This window comes from Mobula birostris, chromosome 2 (genome assembly GCF_030028105.1).
Source record: "Mobula birostris isolate sMobBir1 chromosome 2, sMobBir1.hap1, whole genome shotgun sequence".
NCBI lineage: Eukaryota > Metazoa > Chordata > Chondrichthyes > Myliobatiformes > Myliobatidae > Mobula > Mobula birostris.
Genome location: NC_092371.1, coordinates 168,234,715 through 168,254,640, shown reverse-complemented (window position 1 = coordinate 168,254,640; position 19,926 = coordinate 168,234,715). Strand labels below are relative to the sequence as shown.

Here is a 19,926-nt window from a genome sequence, read left to right as displayed (position 1 = left end):
TAAAAATTTAAATTATAAATCATAAATAGAAAGTAGAAAAATGGAAAGTAAGGTAGTGCAAAAAAACTGAGAGGCAGGTCCAGATATTTGGAGGGTACGGCCCAGATTCGGGTCAGGATATACCCAAAGACTTAGCCTCCACGACTTTAGATGGCAATGAATTCCACAGATTCACCATCCTGTGAAAGAGAAATTCGTCCTCATCTCTGTACTAAAAGGATGTCCTTCTATTCTGAGGCTCTGCCCTCTGGTCCTAGACTCCCCTACTCTATTACGTTAGACTTAACTAATACCCTTCCTGCTCACACTCTTCCCCTCCCCATTTTACTCTTTCAAGTAGAGGAGGCTTAATGTCTACAGATACTATGCAGAGTTTCTCCAGATGCTGAACCTCCAGAGCAACACACGTACAAAATGCTGGAAGAACTCAACAGATCAGACAGCATCTATGGAGTCGATGTTTTGGGCCGAGACCCTTCATTGGGACTGGAAGGGAAGGGGGGAGGAGCCAGAAGAAAATCCCTGCTTTATAACTGCACCTCCTCCCAGCACCTCCGAGGAAAACAGTGGAAGCTGCTGTCACAAGTAGCTTATACCAACACCAACATTTAACTCAGGTGAAATGTTACAGGGTGCGTGACAGGAGCACCATTAGTGTGTGTGTATATATATATGTGTGTGTGTGTGTGTGTGTGACTGCTTTCAAGGTTGTGGTTTGAATTTAGTTGTTCCTTAGTTGTTTTTTTAGGTCCATAGGGAACAGTGAGAGGGAAGTCAGGGGTCAGAATAGGGTTTAAAAATGGGGGAGGGGAACTAGAGGTCAGGGTGGATTCTAGGATTCTACTCTACATTCGGAGGCCAGTAACTTGGATGTGTGACCAAGGACATCTAGAACATAGAACAATACATCACAGGAACAGGCCCTTCGGCCCTCAGTGTCATGCCCAACCAGATAAAAAGTAAATCACAAAAACCCAAAAACTAATCCTTGCTACTTACACCATGTTCATATCCCTCCATCTTCCTTACAGCCAGGTGCCTATCCAAACGCCTCTTAAGAACCTCTAATGTATTTGCCTCTCCCACCATACCAGGCAGACCATTTCAGGGGGCCACCACTTGGAGTCAAAACTCTTTCCCCTTCCCCTCGCATCCCCCTTGAACCTACCACCTCTCACCTTCAATGCATGCCCTGTGGTTTTAGACATTTCTAGACACCTGTGGCCAGACCGGCGAGGGCAAGGGCTGTACCCCCCTCCCCAACAGACAATGAATCTTCGATGGATTCTGGGATCAGATTTCTGTGTGGGCAGAAGGCATGAAGGTGAGGCCCCCCCCAAAGCTATGTGAATTGGTGAGATCTGACTTTGAGGCCTAGTGTTCGGAGTGTCCCGTCATCAGCGAGTCCGGAGTCCAGAGTCCTCATGTGTCATTATTGATAAGTTCTAAGGTTGATATTGAAGATCAAGTTTCGAAGGTCAGTCGGAAGTTGCAGCCCGGTGACCGGAGCACTGAATCTGCGAGGCCACTGGGGAAGTCAAAGCCCAATGTCTGTAAGTCGGTGAGTCCACTGGAGATTAGAGGCCAGAGGCAGCCTGTCCTGGGTTTGGAGGACTGTGTGTGTGTGAGTGTGGGTTGGTGAGAGGAACGGGGCTTGTTCTGCTGTTATTTTGTTGCTTGTGGTGTTCTGTGTTGTTCAGCCGAGCATTGTGGGCATGCCATGTTGGTGCCAGAATATTTGGTGACCCTTGTGGGTTTCCCCAGCACATCCTTACCTTGTGTTAGTTGTTAACACAAACGAAGCATTTCGCTTTATGATGTACAAATAAAAATGAATCTGAATCCTATAGAAGGTGAGGGAATTTTTCAGGGAGTGTTTCAGATGAATCTAAGGGAAAGATACCCCCAGGGGTGCCCGAGAGGGGGGGGGAGGAAGGAAGAGCACCCCAGTCGGACGGACATAATGGCATCAGACCCAGGCAATGAACAAACGACGATGAGGAAGCAGTGTGCATGTGGCAAAATCTGCAAGAACAATCGCGGCTTGAAGATCCACCAAGCGAGGATGAAGTGTCTGGCGGGAGCAGGAGCAGCACAACGCGCAGGTGTCCAACCTGGTGAGACGAAGGAGGGGCCAGGCCCGGAGTCACCCCACAGTGCCCAGAACCTCCAAGTGTTGCAAACTAATCCCTCTAACATGAAGTCTAACAGGAGGCAGACCAAATGGCCTGCAGCTAACATAACTTCACTGTGGAAGCAGTTTGATGAAGATGTTAACCAAATTGTGGAGGCAATGGCGAAGGGAGGGGTTGATAGGAAGCTGCAAGCCATGACAACAATTATTGGACGGAGAGCGAGGTGTCTCCCAGTGGAGGTTGTTTGTAGGGGATTTGCAGCCCATTCCTTAGTTAGAGCCTTCAGCATTTTGGGCATCGAGGGAGAGAGGAAGAGGAGAGCCATCCGCAGTACCACCGATGCGGCAGAGAGGGCCTCAAGATGGCTGTGGCTCAAAAGAGGGGAGCCATGGAGTCATAAGTAGCTAGCCATCTGGACACAAGCTGAGGTCTGATCAGCCCCGGCTGGGTCACCTGGAGGAGGATGTATGATGTTGAAAGACCCAAAACACCCGATGATTCCAGGATCATCACTGAAGATGTGTCCGGAAACATTAGTAGATGTATGTATGTACACAACAGAGGCTGGGATCCGGTCTACCAATATTCAGTAATGTGTGGGCCTTTAAACAAGTATCCACGAAAGCTCCAATGACCGGAGATTTGCACTCCTGACCAGAGTACACTGTTGGAGACCAGAAGCTGGACTCAGTTCACCCATGAGTCAATCTCAAATATTGTCAGGTAATAATTCCACCTTAGCTCAGAGCAAGAGCTTGTAAAAGTCGGCTGCTTTTATTGGGATTGCTGCTGACGAGCACTAACTGTCTGAACTAAGGGACCCTGGAGGCCCCAAAGGTGTAATCTCATCATGTCCGTACAATCTTACAGGGGGTTATCTGTCTCCGTACATAGGTTAGAGTCTTCTGGTGGCTTTGCAGGAAGGGAAATGCAACTTGCAGTAGGAACTTTCCGGCTGCTCTGTTGCATCGAGTTACAACTGGTTTCGTCCCGCAACCCCATCCACTCCTCCCCCACCCCCCCCCACCCTGACCCAAAAAAATCCTCACTGACGGGGCAAGTTAAGGTCAGCAGCTGTTGAGAATGTCTCCTTTAATATCCTTTCCACCCCCTCAGCCCCCCACTCCCACCCCTGATTTCCAACCATCCAGCTATAAAGATCACAGGAAATCAGCTCTCAGTCTGCACATTGTTCAATGCAAAAGCAAATCAAGAGAAACGACCAGGAACAGTGGTTCCTTTTGCACTTGGTTTCTGTTAGCTGGAAGATCAAGGCAGTATGATGTCTGAGTGATGTAACAGGCAGACCTTGCATTTCGTTACACAAACATTAAAAGATAAGACGAATAGATAAGGCCAAATTTGAAGAAATGAGAAAGGATCTAAAAAGCATGGATTGGGACAGGTTGTTCTCTGGCAAGGATGTGATTGGTAGGTGGGAAGCCTTCAAAGGGGAAATTTTGAGAGTGCAGAGTTTGTATGTTCCTGTCAGGATTAAAGGTAAAGTGAATAGGAATAAGGAACCTTGGTTCTCAAGGGATATTGCAACTCTGATAAAGAAGAGGGAGTTGTATGACATGTATAGGAAACAGGGAGTAAATCAGGTGCTTGAGGAGTATAAGAAGTGCAAGAAAATACTTAAGAAAGAAATCAGGAGGGCTAAAAGAAGACATGAGGTTGCCTTGGCAGTCAAAGTGAAGGATAATCCAAAGAGCTTTTACAGGTATATTAAGAGCAAAAGGATTGTAAGGGATAAAATTGGTCCTCTTGAAGATCAAAGTGGTCGGCTATGTGTGGAACCAAAGGAAATGGGGGAAATCTTAAGTAGGTTTTTTGTGTCTGTATTTACGAAGGAAACCGCCATGAAGTCTATGGAATTAAGTGAATCAAGTAATGAGATCATGGAAACTGTACAGATCGAAAAGGAGGAGGTGCTTGCTGTCTTGAGGAAATTTAAAGTGGATAAATCCCTGGGACCTGACAGGGTGTTCCCTTGGACCTTGAAGGAGACTAGTGTTGAAATTGCAGGGGCCTTGGCAGAAATATTTAAAATGTCACTGTCTACAGGTGAGGTGCTGGAGGATTGGAGAGTGGCTCATGTTGTTCCGTTGTTTAAAAAAGGATCGAAAAGTAATCCAGGAAATTATACACTGGTAAACTTAACGTCGGTAGTGGGTAAGTTATTGGAGGGAGTACTAAGAGATAGAATCTACAAGCATTTGGATAGACAGGGACTTATTAGGGAGAGTCAACATGGCTTTGTGGGTCATGTTTGACCAATCTATTGGAGTTTTTCGAGGAGGTTATCAGGAAAGTGGATGAAGGGAAGGCAGTGGATATTGTCTACATGGACTTCAGTAAGGCCTTTGACAAGGTCCCGCATGGGAGGTTAGTTAGGAAAATTCAGTCGCTAGGTATACATGGAGAGGTGGTAAATTGGATTAGACACTGGCTCAATGGAAGAAACCAAACAGTGGTAGTAGAGAATTGCTTCTCCGAGTGGAGGCCTGTGACTAGTGGTGTGCCACAGGGATCAGTGCTGGGTCCATTGTTATTTGTCATCTATATCAATGATCTGGATGATAATGTGGTAAATTGGATCAGCTAATTTGCTGATGATACAAAGATTGGAGGTGTAGTGGACAGTGAGGAAGGTTTTCAAAGCTTGCAGAGGGACTTGGACCAGCTGGAAAAATGGGCTGAAAAATGGCAGATGGAGTTTAATACAGACAAGTGTGAGGTATTGCACATTGGAAGGACAAACCAAGGTAGAACATACAGGGTTAATGGTAAGGCACTGAGGAGTGCAGTAGAACAGAGGGATCTGGGAATACAGATACAAAATTCCCTAAAAGTGTTGTCACAGGTAGATAGGGTCATAAAGAGAGCTTTCGGTACATTGGCCTTTATTAATCGAAGTATTGAGTATAAGAGCTGGAATGTTATGATGAGGTTGTATAAGGCATTGGTGAGGCCGAATCTGGAGTATTGTGTTCAGTTTTGGTCACCAAATTACAGGAAGGATATAAATAAGGTTGAAAGAGTGCAGAGAAGGTTTACAAGGTTGTTGCCAGGACTTGAGAAACTCAGTTACAGAGAAAGGTTGAATAGGTTAGGACTTTATTCCCTGGAGCGTAGAAGAATGAGGGGAGATTTGATAGAGTATATAAAATTATGATGGGTATAGATAGAGTGAATGCAAGCAGGCTTTTTCCACTGAGGCAAGGGGAGAAAAAAACCAGAGGACATGGGTTAAGGGTGAGGGGGGGGAAAGTTTAAAGGGAACATTAGGGGGGGCTTCTTCACACAGAGAGTGGTGGGAGTGTGGAATGAGCTGCCAGATGAGGTGGTAAATATGGGTTCCTTTTTTAACATTTAAGAATAAATTGGACAGATACATGGGTGGGAGGTGTATGGAGGGATATGGTCCGTGTGCAGGTCAGTGGGACTAGGCAGAAAATGGTTCGGCACAGCCAAGGGGGGCCGAAAGGCCTGTTTCTGTGCTGTAGTTTCTATGATTCTATGATTCAGATAGAGTAGAAAGCCAGAGGCTTTTTCTTAGGATGAAAATGGCCATTAGAGTCATAGAACATTACAGCACAGAAAAAGGCCCTTTGGCCCATCTAGTCTGTGCCTAATTTTTAATCTGCCTAGTCCCATTGACCTACACCTGGACCATGGCCCTCCATATACTTCCCATCCATGTACTTATCCAAATTTCTCTTAACTGTTGAAGTAGAACCCACAACCACCATTTTGTTTTGCACTCTCACCACACTCTGAGTAAATAAGGGGGCACAATATTAAACTGATCGGAGGAAAGTATAGAGAGGGAATGGTGGGTGTGTGGAATGCCCTCTGTGGGGGTGGTAGAACTTGTTACATTCGGGACATTTGAGAAACTCGTAGGAAGGCACGTGGATGACAGACAAATGCAGGGCCATGTAGAAGGGAAGGATTAGGTTCATCTCAGAGTAGGTTAAAAAGCTGGCACACATCGTGGACCAAAGTGCCTGTAATATTCTATGTTCAATGTAAGGTTTGCAAGCTGATTCCTTTCTAAATTAAAGCATAAGTTATAGATGAGAGGATCAAGGTTCAGACCATAAAACCATAAGACATAGGAGCAGAAATGGGCCATTCAGTCCATCTGCTCCACCATTTCATCATGGCTGACTTATTTTCCCTCTCAACCCATTCTCCTGCTTTATCCTCATAACCTTTAACACCTTTACTAATTATGTGCCCATAAAATGCTACTAAATATACCCAATGTCTTGGCCTCCACAGCCAATGAATTCCACAGATTCACCACCCTCTAGCTAAAGAAATTCCTCCTCATCTCTTTTCTAAAGGGACAACCTTGTATTCCCAGGCTGCACCCTCCAGTCCTAGACTTCCCCTACCATAGGAAGCATTCTTTCCATGTCCACTCTATATAGGCCTTTCAATATTTGGTAGATTTCAATGAACCATGGTGACGTTCTTCAGGCTATATACAATACTTCTAAATATACCCCTTTTAAGTTGCTCTCAGTGCAATCTGGAGCATGTAATTTCCCTTTCCGTATTTTAAATGGTTTAATGAACTGCAGATTTCACGATCTTCTGAAGGACTCGATGGACATTGCATTCAAATAAGCAGGTACGGCATCTTTAAGCAGACGAAGGTTCATCACCATGGCCAGAAGTGAGGCGGTGGGGGGAGGCGAGTCTCAAGCCAAGCTAATACACTCTGGATCGAGACCCCTCTACACAGCATCTTGTTAACAAAATATGTAGTTGCTGGAAGACCTGAGGACAAGATTGCTGTATCAGAGGGAAATCAGATTTTGTTGTGATCTGTGTTTGACCAAGGCGTGGCTGACTTTCCAGCATACCAGCTATGGCGATCAGACCCAAACACTTCTCAGTTCACAGAATGAACCAAAGTGCTGATTCGGAAATGGCAAAAGGTGGAGGTGTGTGTTTCATGGTAAACTCTTGGAGGTGCTTCTTTGTGGCTAAAGAGCAAAGCTCCAGAGATTAGCACAAGAAAGAGGAGGCAGAGGAACTAAAACAGGATTACTTTTGTTGGTGGACTAAGCCATGTTCAAGGATTCATTTGTAGATCTGAATGAATTCACCATGGTTGATATGGACTTGATAAAAACAGTTGTAGATGAATGTGTGCCCACAAAACCATTCAGAGACTTCACCAACCAGAATCCTTGGATGAATCATGAGATCCAAAATCTACTGAGGACCAGGTCAGTGGCATTCAAGCCTGGTGACCAAGATGTCCAGGTATGATCTCCAGAAAGCCATTTCATGGACAAAATGGCAATTCCAGGCGAAACTTGAATCAATGAAGGATGCTGAACAGTGGTAGCAGAGCTTAAATGCCATCACCTCTTGTTAAGTAGTGTCAGGCGACAGCAGGGCTTCACTTCCAGATGATCTCAGTGCCTTCTCGTCGTCGTGGCTATCCCTCCACCGCGACAAGGTGACAATCCACGGAGAAGCAGTGCCTTCTGTGCTCACTTTGACCATCAAGCATAGAGGAACCATCACAAGCTCCTGCAGCCACTGATGAGCCTGTGATTTCCATGTCTGGCTGAAGTGCAAGCTACCTTCAGGAGGATGAGCTCATGAAAAGCATGTGACCAAGATAGAGTACCTGGCCAAGTATTCTGTGCTAAGCAACTGGCTCGAGTGTCCACCAAGATCTTTAACCTCTTGCTCTAGCAGTGTGTGGTACTTAGCTGCATCGAGCAGACTTCACTGATACTGGTGCCTAAAAAGAAGGTGGTAACCTGCCTTAATGACTGCCGTCCAGTCGCACTTACATCCACAGTGATGAAGTGTTTTGAGAGGTTGGTGATGAAACATAGAATCTTCTGTCTGAGAAGTGACTTGGATCCACTTTAGTTTGCCTGCTGGTGGAACTGATGCACAGCAGATGCCATTTCTTTGGCTCTTCACTCAACTCTGGAGCTTCTGGAGAGCAAAGACACATACATCAGGATGATTTTCAACAACTACAGCTTAGTATTCAATACCATCATCCTCTCAAAACTAATCAATAAGCTTCAAGAGCTTGACCTCAATACCTCCTTGTGCAATTGGATCCTCAGTTTCCTCGCTTGCAGTCAGTTTGGATTGGCAACACCATCTCCTCCACAATCTCTATAGCACAAGTGCACCACAGGCTGTGTGCTCTACTCACTTTACACTTATGACTGTGAGGCTAAGCATATTCATATTCAAGTTTGCTGATGACATCACTGACGTAGACCAAATCAAAGGTGGTAACAAATCAGCACCTAGGAGAGAGATTGAAAATCTGGCTGAGTGGTGCCACACCAACAGACTCTTACTCAATGTCAGCAAGGCCAAGGAGCTGATTATTGACCAGGAGGAGCAAACCAGAGGTCCATGAACAGTCCTCATTGGAGAGGGGCAGCAACTTTAAATTTCTTGGTATTATCATTTTGGAAGTTCTGTCCTGGGTCCAATATGCATGTGTCATTATGAAGAAATCCTGGCATTGCCTCCACTTCCTTAGGAGTTTGTGCAGATTTGGCATGACATCTAAAATTTTGACAGACTTCTATAGATAAGTGGTGGAGAGTATACTGACTGTCTGCATCACTGTTTGCTACAGAAACACCAAAGCCCTTGAACGGAAACTTGTACAGTAATTAGTGGCTTAGGCCCAGTACATCACAGGTAAAGCCCTCCCCACCAAGGAGTAAATCCACATGGGAGGCTGTTGCAGAAAAGCAGCATCCATCACCAAGGACCCCCACCACCCATGTTGTGCTCCCTTCTTACTGCTGCCATCAGGAAGGAGATACAGGAGCCTCAGGTCCCATGCCGCCAGGTTGAGGAATAATTATTACTCTTCAGCCATCAGGCTCTTCAACCGGAGAGGATAATTTCCCTCAACTTCACTCGCCCTTCACTGAACTGTTCCCACAACCTATGGACTCACTTTCAAAGACTCTTCAAATCATGTTTTTGATACTTATTACTTATTTATTTGTTATTATAATTTCCTTCCTTTTGTATTTGCACAGTTTGTTATCTTTTGGACTCTGGTTGAATGCCCAATTGGTTCTATTATGGATTTATTGAATATGTCTGCAAAAAACTGAATCTCAGGGTTGTATATGATGACATATATGTACTTTGAACTTCCATTCTTTTAAATTCCAGTGAGTACAGGCCCAGAGTATTCAGACACTCCCCATATGCTAAGCCTTAGTCCTCACTGGTTTGACCTCAAATGGAGCGCTGTTCAGTTCTCACCCACATGCTGGTCATTGAATGTAAAGAATATTTACAAGATTTCAACAGTTGTCGTAAACTAAAAGTCTCACGTTTACATCTGCCGCTGTTACCACATAGTAGACAGAGAAATATTTATTCATATTTACAAACCCTCACATTAATTGTCTAGACATAGTATCAATGTAGTTTAAGAGACATAGCAGAATGGAAGCAATTATGACATCTACCCACACTATTATGTAAAAGAAATAATTTAATTCCGTTAAAGCAGTGTTAGGTTAACCCTATTGTTATTTACCAAATGACTCATAAAAATGTGACCTGTACTTGGCACAGTGTAAGCAGGCAGTCCCCAGGTCATGCCAGTGTTCTGTTCCTGACAAATGTCTATAAACTGGTTTCTCTATTAGTCAAAGATGTCTGTTTTATACAGTAACCCGTATTGTATACATGTACTGTAATTCTTTCATCAAATAATTACTATACATTATGCAAACTCTTGGAATATATGCTAAATCCAACCATTAATTAATATTATGCAATATTTTATTTTTGTTGTTGTTAGTTTTAAGAATATATGGGACAACTTCCATTGTTCAATTTTCTGTAAGTTTGGTCATCTTAAGGAAGACACTGTATAAAGCCCATATTTCTTTAAAGCCAATTTTTGGGAAGTTGCATAATAGGTTCTCTCATTCTTTTTGCCCTGACTTATTGAGGGGGTGTTGTGCTAACATTTCAGAATATTTCACTGCTCTGAAAAGAAGATGGTATAAACTTAACTTGACACTTCTTCTTCTTCGTCAGGATAAGGTGGTGATTGGTGTTGCGTATGATTGCTTAGACAAGATGGTGTATTGGACAGACATCGCTGGACGCACCATCAGCCGGGCTAGTCTTCAAGGAGGAGAGCCCACGACCATCATCTCAATAGGTTGGAATAAAACTGGGGATTTACACGTAATGATTCCTTAACTATGGGTCCACTCTCAACAGAAATATTTCATGTGCAGTCAGAATCAGGTTTAATATCACTGGCGTATGTTGTGAAGTTTGTTAACTTTGTGGCAGTAGTACAGTGCAATACATAGAAATAACTAAATTACAATAAGAAATACATATATTAAAAAATTAAATGAATTGTGCAAGTAGAGAGCAAAGCTGGTGTTCATCCTTTGATTCAATGTCCATTCCAAAGTCTAATGGCGAAGGGGAAGGATTGGTGTGAGTTCCTTTGACTTCCCCTTCCTGAATCCACAATTAGTTCTTTGGTCTTACTGACATTGAGTGCAAGGTGGTTGTTGTGACATCACTCAACCAGCTGATCTATCTCACTCCTGTATGCCTCTGTCACCATCAAGGTCAGTGATATCGAATATTTAGTGTCAGCTGTTTGAGTTAGAAGGGGTCCCACGAAGCGAACTTGGGCCCTCAACCCAGTCTGATCATTAAGAGTGGGTGGCTGATCTCGTTAGAGGTGTCGTCTTTGGAGGACCAATTCTACCTATCACCTTGATTGACATAACTGATACATGGTTCCTTATAGAAGAAGATCAAGGGTGTTCTCTCCATTTCTGGTCCACACTTACCTCTCAATATGAGTTTTACTAATGCAGATGATCTGGCTGTTATCCCATAAATGCATGTGGGAGATTGTCCTGAGCATATCTAGGTTACACTGAGCACTTGGTTCTTCAGAATGCCTTGAAATGTCACAAGGACATGGGAATGATCCCAGGAATTAATGGGTTAACGTATGTGGAGCGTTTGATGGTTCTGGGCCTGTAATCACTGAAGTTTAGAAGAAAGAGGGGAGCGATCTCATTGAAACGTGTTGAATAATATAGAGCCCAGATAGAGTGGATGTGGGGGAAGTGTAGCACCAGAGGGCGCAGCTTCAGAATAGAAGGATGTCCCTTTAGAACAGAGATGAGGAGAAATTTCTTTAGCCAGGAGGTAGTGAATTTGTGGAAGTCATTGCCATAGACAGCTGGGTATATTTAAATTGGAGTTTGCTAGGTTCTTGATTAGTAAGAGTGTCAAAGGTTACGGGGAAGTAGGCGGGAGAATGGGGTTGAGAGGGATAATAAATAAGCCCGAGACAAATGGCCTAATTCTACATCTACTGTATGTCTAATGGATACTACATAAATTTACTTTCATTTTACCTCATCTTCAGCACTATTATCCACCTTTCCTACAATACTTCATGCATTGAAGTACAGGCATCTCAGGACACTAGTCACACCATGCTCAACTTTCGATTCCTAACTTTGTCTGAGGTCTTACCAACATCTGCCTCCACAACCTTTCCACTAATTGTTCTGGCACTCTGGTTCCCACCCCCTGCAACTCTAGTTTAAACTCCACTGTGCAGCATTAATAAACCTTGCTAGGATATTAGTCCCCCTCAGTTCAGGTGGAAATTGCCCCTTCTGTACAGGTCCCACCTTCCTTGAAAGAGAGCCCAGTGACCCAAAAATCTTATGCCCTCCCTCCTACACCAACTCCTTGCCAACATGTTAAACTGTCTAATCTTCCTATTTCTAGCCTCACTAGCACGTGGCACAGGCAGCAATCCTGAGATCACAACTCTGGAGGACTTGCCCTTTAACTTAGCACCTAACTCCCTGAACTCCCTTTGCAGAACCTCGTCACCTGTCCTACCCATGTCATTGGTACCAACATGGACCACAACTTCTAGCTGCTCAGCCTCCCACTTAAGAATGCTGAGGACTTCATCCGAGATATCCTGGACCCTAGCACCCGGCAGGCAGCATACCATCCGGGAATCTTGTTCTTGCCTGCAGAACCTCTTCTCCGTTCCCCTAACAAACAAATCTTCTATCACCACAGCGAGCCTCTTCTCCCCCACCCCGCCTCCCCTCTGAGCTACAGAGGCAGACTCAGTGCCAGAGCCCGACCACTGCAACTTTCCTGTGTTAGGCATCCCCCAAAACAGTATCCAGAGTGATATCTTTCCCTCCCCCCCCCGCATTCCACAGGGATCGCTCCCTACACAACTCCCTTGTCCATTTGTCCCCCCCCATCCCTCCCCACTGATCTCCCTCCTGGCACTTATCCGTGTAAGCGGAACAAGTGCTACACATGCCCTTACACTTCCTCCCTTACCACCATTCAGGGCCCCAAACAGTCCTTCCAGGTGAGGCAACACTTCACCTGTGAGTCGACTGGGGTGATATACTGCGTCCGGTGCTCCCGATGTGGCCTTTTATATATTGGCGAGACCCGACGCAGACTGGGAGACCGCTTTGCTGAACACCTACGCTCTGTCCGCCAGAGAAAGCAGGATCTCCCAGTGGCCACACATTTTAATTCCACATCCCATTCCCATTCTGACATGTCTATCCACGGCCTCCTCTACTGTAAAGATGAAGCCACACTCAGGTTGGAGGAACAACACCTTATATTCCGTCTGGGTAGCCTCCAACCTGATGACATGAACATCGACTTCTCTAACTTCCGCTAAGGCCTCACCTCCCCCTCGTACCCCATCTGTTACTTATTTTTATGCACACATTCTTTCTCTCACTCTCCTTTTTCTCCCTCTGTCCCTCTGAATATACCTCTTGCCCATCCTCTGGGTCCCCCCCCCCCCCCGTCTTTCTTCCCGGACCTCCTGTCCCATGATCCTCTCATATATCCCCTTTTGCCAATCACCTGTCCAGCTCTTGGCTCTACCCCTCCCCCTCCTGTCTTCTCCTATCATTTTGGATCTCCCCCTCCCCCTCCCACTTTCAAATCTCTTACTCACTCTTCCTTCAGTTAGTCCTGACGAAGGGTCTCGGCCTGAAACGTCGACTGTACCTCTTCCTAGAGATGCTGCCTGGCCTGCTGCGTTCACCAGCAACTTTGATGTGTGTTGCTTGAATATCCAGCATCTGCAGAATTCCTGTTGTTTCCAGAGTGATACACCTGTTGTTGAGGGGGAAGACCACATGGGTACTCTGCTGTGGCTCCTTAACCCCTTTCCCCTTCCTGACTCTCACCCAGTTTCCTGTGTCCAGCACCTTGGGTGTAACTACCTCTTTATATGTCCTGTCTATCACCCCCTCAGCCTCTGATGGAGCTAACTGAGTAGTCAGTCCATGGCCTCCTCTACTGCTGTGATGAGGCCACACTCAGGTTAGAGGATCAACACCTTATAATCTGTCTGGGTGGCCTCCAACCTGATGGCATGGTTGTCAATTTCTCGGTAATTCCCCCCCAGCCCCCCCACCGTTCCCCCATTCCCGTTTCCCTCTCTCACCTTATCTCCGAATTTGCCCGTCCCGTCACCTCCCTCTGGTGCTCCTGCCCTTCACCTATCACCTACTACCTTGTACTACTTCCTTCCCTCCTCCCACCTTCTTACTCTGACTTCTCATCTTTTTTCTCCAGTCTTGGCCCAAAATTTCAGCTGCTTACTCTTTTTCATAGATGCTGCCTGGCCTGCTGGGTTCCTCCAGCATTTTGTGTGTGTTACAGCCTTCTGGAGTTTTCCCCGATCCTGTGCATTGGAGCCTGCATACCAGCCAGTGATTCACGCCGTCAGAACGCTCTCCACAGCTTATCTGTAGAAATACAGATTTAGTCTGTAGTTTACTCTGTGGATCTGTAGCGTCCCTTGCTGCTCTTTAGAGAGAACTCTCCCAATCTCCTATAAGGGTTTGTGTATCCTGTGCCCATGCCCAGATGAGAGGAGGGGTATTGCCTGAGTTTAGCAATCTGGCTGAGGGCTTTCAGCACACAGCCGGGGTTTTAGACAGTACAGCATGCCAGCATCTATGGACCACACAGGATGAAATATATTCACCTATCTCTAATTTATTAATATTTAATTATTTCACTACACACTTACAGGACATTACTGTCCTGTTTCGAGAAGGGATGAGTCACTGTCTGGAGACGTTAACCTTGACCCCGCTGCACAACATATGCCGAACACTGGAGATTCTGCTGGTGCTGGAAGTCCAGAGAAAGACACACAAGATGCTGGAGGGACTGAGGAAGTCAGGCAGCAGCGATGGAGAGCAATAGATATTTTGGGCTGAGACCCTTCATCAAAGTCTCGGAACGTTTATTTCCCATCAGCATTTATTTCCCAAATGCTGGTTGACTCGTCCAGCATTTTGTGTGTGATAGAGCAGATGCAACTCACTTACTGTGGTTGTGGCCTGAATCTACACTACATCCACAAAGAAAATATTCATTGTTCTGTGCAGGCCCAAAACCACTCGGCTGTCAGATAGAGTTGCTGCCTCTCCCTTATTTCCTCATATGATCACCATCTGTTGATGGATTTGTCTTACACACAGTGGTAGAGCTCACCGAATAGAATGACATTGGTCTTGAGACCTGGGCATGTGATCCAGTCTGACATTTAAAATGATCTATCAGCTCAGAAATGACATAATCCTGGGAGATTTTGGTACCTGTGTTGGCTGGTCTTAAGGAAACATATTTGCATATCTGGCTCCATAATTCCTTACATTATGTTTATAACAGTCATAACATTGCTAGACATGATACTAACAGTCACTTTAAAAGCCAAAATGAAACATTTTAATTTTTTGTTGTGTGAGAGGACTAAAATGCCAACCAATTTCTAAAGAACGTTGAAATGTTTTAGTACTGGGGAAGATAAAATTTCAAGGACTAAGGATTTGTTTTAGAATAGTATGGGTTTGTTCCAATCTGCCCACAACTGATAATTTCTTTTTTTGTAAATATGTTTCATATTAAATGTTCTTGATGCAACAAGCTTGGTTTGACTTGGTGCTTTGACCAAGGCTTTGTGTTCTGGTTAAAGTTTATCTCATCATGCCTTACTAGTTAAATGTGAGCCTAGTTTGAATGACTTATGTTAGTGCAGTGATTTCAATCATTATCAGTGGAGATGCAAGAGAATTAAGGTGCTGAAATCTGAAGCAACAAATAATCTGCAGGAGGCATTCAGTAGGTGGAGCAGCATTAGTAGGGGAAAAGGGATTAGGACATCAAACAGTAAAGTACAGGACAGGCTCTTTGGCCCATGATGTTGTGCTGATCATTTAACCCTTTCCTCCCATTTCTCTCTCATCCATGTGCCTGTCTCATTTTGATTTGGATCCTGCAACCCGCCTATTGGTCATAGGAGCTCTTTCGCTTGTCTTTGGCATGTTAGGCCTGGCGGCGCCCATCCCTCTCCAGGCCAGACCACTGTTGGTGTCCTCCAACTCATTGGCTCGCCCTGGTCTCGAACACGTGGCCATTGTAGTTCTTCCGGGAACTCGCCCGCCCTGGCCCATGACTTCGTCGATGAGGTCCTTCGCCCAGTGTTAACTCCACCCCCTCAGGTGTTTAACCCGCCAGCTGAAACGGTGCACCAGGGTGTGCCCCTTGAGACAGATGTGAGAAATTTAGATGGATGAGAACCAGTGAGGCCCGTCCACCCTACGAGATAGAGTGCAGTTGCTAGACATCAAAGGTACTACCTCTATCCAGAGCCCTCATGTATGTAAATATCCCTAATGTATCTGCCTCCACCAGCACTCCTGGCAGTGTGCTCCACACACCTTTCGCTCGCTGTGTTAAAAAACAACTTATCTCAGATATCCCCCTTATACTATCAAAGTTCAAATTTATTAATCACTATTTTTCTCAGAAATGATCACGGCAATCAGTAGCCTGTAGCTTCCTTTTTGGAGCTGAGCTGTTGAACCATCTGTACGACCTGGCATTTTTGTGGTGTGAACTGAAGTCTCAAAGGTGCAGGTGTGGTGTTGCAGCGGGGCCCGAGCCCGAGAGCAGAGAACAAGCAATTGTTCAGCCAGTGCTGGGTCAGACTTGGAGGCGATTCAAAGCTGCAGGAAGCAGAGAGGCGGACGGTCCTGGGACCGAGAGCGAGGAACAAGCATTGCTTGACTGATTTAAGCATCGGAAGGTTGAGTATGGGCCGAATCAAGGCAGCAGGGCCCAGGCCCTCGAGTGAGGAACGACCCACAGTTTGGCCAATTTAATTGCCAGGCCAGATTGAATAGGCCAGGGTGTCGGGGTCAGAGGCAAGGGACGGGCTAGTGGTCAGCTCACTGCTCAGTAGGGTTGCCAACTGTCCCGTATTAGCCGGGACATCCTGTATATTGGGTTAAATTGGTTTGTCCCATATGAGACCGCCCATGTCCCGTATTTCCCCCGCTAAGGTAGAGCATTCCTATGAAACCTTTCATGACAAAATGGCGTAAAGCGAAGAAGCAATTACCATTAATTTATATGGGAAAAATCATGTGAGCGTTCCCAGACCCAAAAAATAACGTACCAAATTATACCAAATAATACATAAAACCTAAAATAACACTAACATATAGTAAAAGCAGGAATGATATGATAAATACACAGCCTATATAAAGTAGAAATAATGTATGTACAGTGTAGTTTCACTGAACAGAATCAGGAAGATTAAGCCAAGACCGATTTGTAGAAAAAAGTCAGCACGTACATGCATGTGCACATCATGTATGTGTACGCCACACATGCGCAAGGCTTCATGATCATGGTAGTCCTCCTCGGGGTAAACACAAGTGTCCCGTATTTGACTGCTACTTTCGTCGCTTATGTGGGAGTGAGAAAGCTGGCAACCCTACTGCTCGGTGAAATTTACTCACCTCTGTGCTGAACTGAGGCTGTGGCCTGCAACTAACGGGCTCCTGGACCAGCTGTGACTGGCTTCATGGCTGTGGGCTCACTTCCACAAACTTCAGTTCTGAAAGTAATTTGCTTACTTTTACTGTCTGAACGATATTTTTTCTGCATACTGAGTGTTTGACAGTCTTTTTTTAATGGGTTATATTGAGTTTCTTTGTTTTGTGGCTGCCTGTAAGAAGATGAATTTCAAGGTTTGATAATAACTATAATTTGAAATTTGAATGACCAATTAACCTACAAACTGGTAGGTCTTTGGACTATGGGAGGAAACTGGAGGTGAAACCCTGCATCAGGACAGAGAGTGGACAGGAAAGGTGGCCGATATAAAGAAGTGGGGGAAGGCAATAAGAATGTGGAACCTTACTGCTCATCTCAGGCCCAGAGGAACTTTTAAAAAAAGATTAACTTTATTTGTCACATGTACATTGAAACATACAATGAAATGCATCAAATCAAATCAGCGAGGATTGTGCTGGGGGCAGCCCGCAGCTTAACAACCCTCACCTGCATGTCTTTGGAGGAGACCCATGCAGTCATGCAGACTCCTTACAGACGGTCGCAGGAATTGAACCCCGATCGATAATCACTGACATTGTAAAGCGATTGCACTAACTGCTGCAATGCTGTGCTATCCATACAGGTTGCATAGCAAAGGATTAGTGTCACCTCCTTGGGCGGGATTGGCTTTATTTTAAGCACAGGACTTTACAAATACAGTGGAATCTGGTTAATCGGGCCATTGGTTAATCAGGGCAGCTGCTTATTTGCCACAACTCTGAAAGAACAAAAACAGATCGAGAAAATAGCCAGGATTCCCTTGGTCTATTTGGGACGATGTGTCACTGAATTGGGACAGGAGACCTGCCGAACAGTTTCTAACTATCGTCAGTTAGAAGCCATACTGTGCTTGAAGTGATCAGTTTTTAAATAGCGTCGGTTTCATGTGATTGTGTTATATTATCCATTTGGGCCAACAGATGCTGATTCAACAAACAGTGATTTTTGCCCATTTTGTTTTACTTTTTTAAAAAAAAAATATTTTTGTATTACAACAATACTTCATGCAGGAAGGCACTGAAAGCAGTCCGTTAACCCCCCCCCCCTTGTCTTTCTCCCTAGGCTTCCTGTCCCATGATCCTCTCATATCCCTTTTGCCTATCACCTGTCCAGCTCTTGGCTCCATCCCTCCCCCTCCTGTCTTCTCCTATCATTTTGGATCTCCCCCTCCTCCTCCAACTTTCAAATCCCTTACTCACTCTTCCTTCAGTTAGTCTTGACGAAGAGTCTCAGCCTGAAACGTCGACTGTACCTCTTCCTAGAGATGCTGCCTGACCTGCTGCATTCACCAGCAACTTTTATGTGTGTTGCTTGAATTTCCAGCATCTGCAGAATTCCTGTTGTTTGCGTTAACTGCACTAGGTGTCCGTGTGGATTTAGTTTCACTTATATTCAATCAAAAGAACACTGCAGTGTTCCCTGGATGCATTCCTCCGTCAGTAAGTGTTACAACGCTAATAACCAATTAGTATTGCTACTGTTCCAATTTGTTCTGTATTTCATTAAATACATATTCATTACACATTTAAATGGTAGCTTGTCTTTTGTTTTATACCTTTTTAACTATTTCCATGAAGCCATCTAATTTGGGCAGCCATTTAATTGGGGCGAAAGTACTGATGTGTCCCAATTTTATATACAATAGAGCAACACACACACACACACACACACACACAAACAAACACACACTCTCTCACTCCTGATGAGTCTCAGCCCAAAATGTGGATTATTTATTCCTCTCCGTAGATGCTGTCTGACTCTTTGAGGTCCTCCAGCATTTTGTGTGTGTGTAACTCTGGATTTCCAGCATCTGCAGACTCTCTTATGTTTATGAGATAAACATATATTTAGATGCAGGATGACATTGGGGTTCATTGGGTGTGATGCAGGGCCAGTTCGAGTGGGTCGTGGTTTGTGCCTGGGACTGTTGGTCAGAAGAAATGATCACTGCTTTGGTTCAGGTCAAGTTTGGATCGGTGGTGGCATGTTACAGTTTAATGTGATGTGTGAACAGATCTGTAATGTACAGTCATTAATTTACTCTTCTGTCTTCATGAGCTGACTGTTGGAGGTCTAATAGGTCCATCCACTCAATGCATATTTTTGCATTTAAGGTCTGGAGAGCCCTGAAGGAATAGCCATTGACCATTTAGGTCGCAACATCTTCTGGACGGACTCCGGGCTGGACAGAATTGAAGTGGCTAAAATGGATGGCGACCAGAGGCGGGTGCTCTTCTCTGATGACTTGGTAAACCCTCGGGCAATCGTTGCGGATCCTGTCCATGGGTATGTGATAGGAGAGCACTCACAAATCTCCATTTCTATTAAATATAGTATTTCTATTAAATAAGTAATGCATGCACAAATAAGTCATAAGGAGTGCTTTTTCACGTCTTAATTTTCTAGCTGATGACGTCCTTCCAAATGTGAATGCTTCAGAGTGGATGCAGAGGAGATTTAAGCAGGATACTGCTTGGACTGGAGGGCATATCTTATGAGGATAGGTTGAGTGAGCGAGGGAGTGAAGCAGGTGACTTGATAGAGGTGTATAAGATGGTAAGAGGCATAGGTAGAGTGAAAACTGGAAGAACCTTACACCCTGGACCAGGTTTGATTCTGGTCTGTACAAATCTGTGGTGCAAAGGGACTTGGGAGTCCTCATGCAGGACTCCCTAAAGGTTTACTAGTGGATTGAGTCAGTGGTATGGAAGGCAGGTGCGATGTTAGCATTCATTTTGAGAGGACAGAATATAAAAGCAAGAATGCAATGCTGAGG

At 44.9% G+C, this 19,926-nt stretch overlaps 1 protein-coding gene across 1 annotated transcript in view; it reads left to right on the top strand.

Annotated features, from left to right (window-relative positions):
• Window positions 1-19,926, top strand: part of nid1a (nidogen 1a) — a 157,486-nt gene that overhangs the window by 121,151 nt on the left and 16,409 nt on the right. Inside the window, 2 exon segments of the mRNA XM_072251057.1 lie at window positions 10,218-10,344; window positions 19,265-19,436. Of these exon segments, the coding sequence (XP_072107158.1) occupies window positions 10,218-10,344; window positions 19,265-19,436 (299 nt within the window).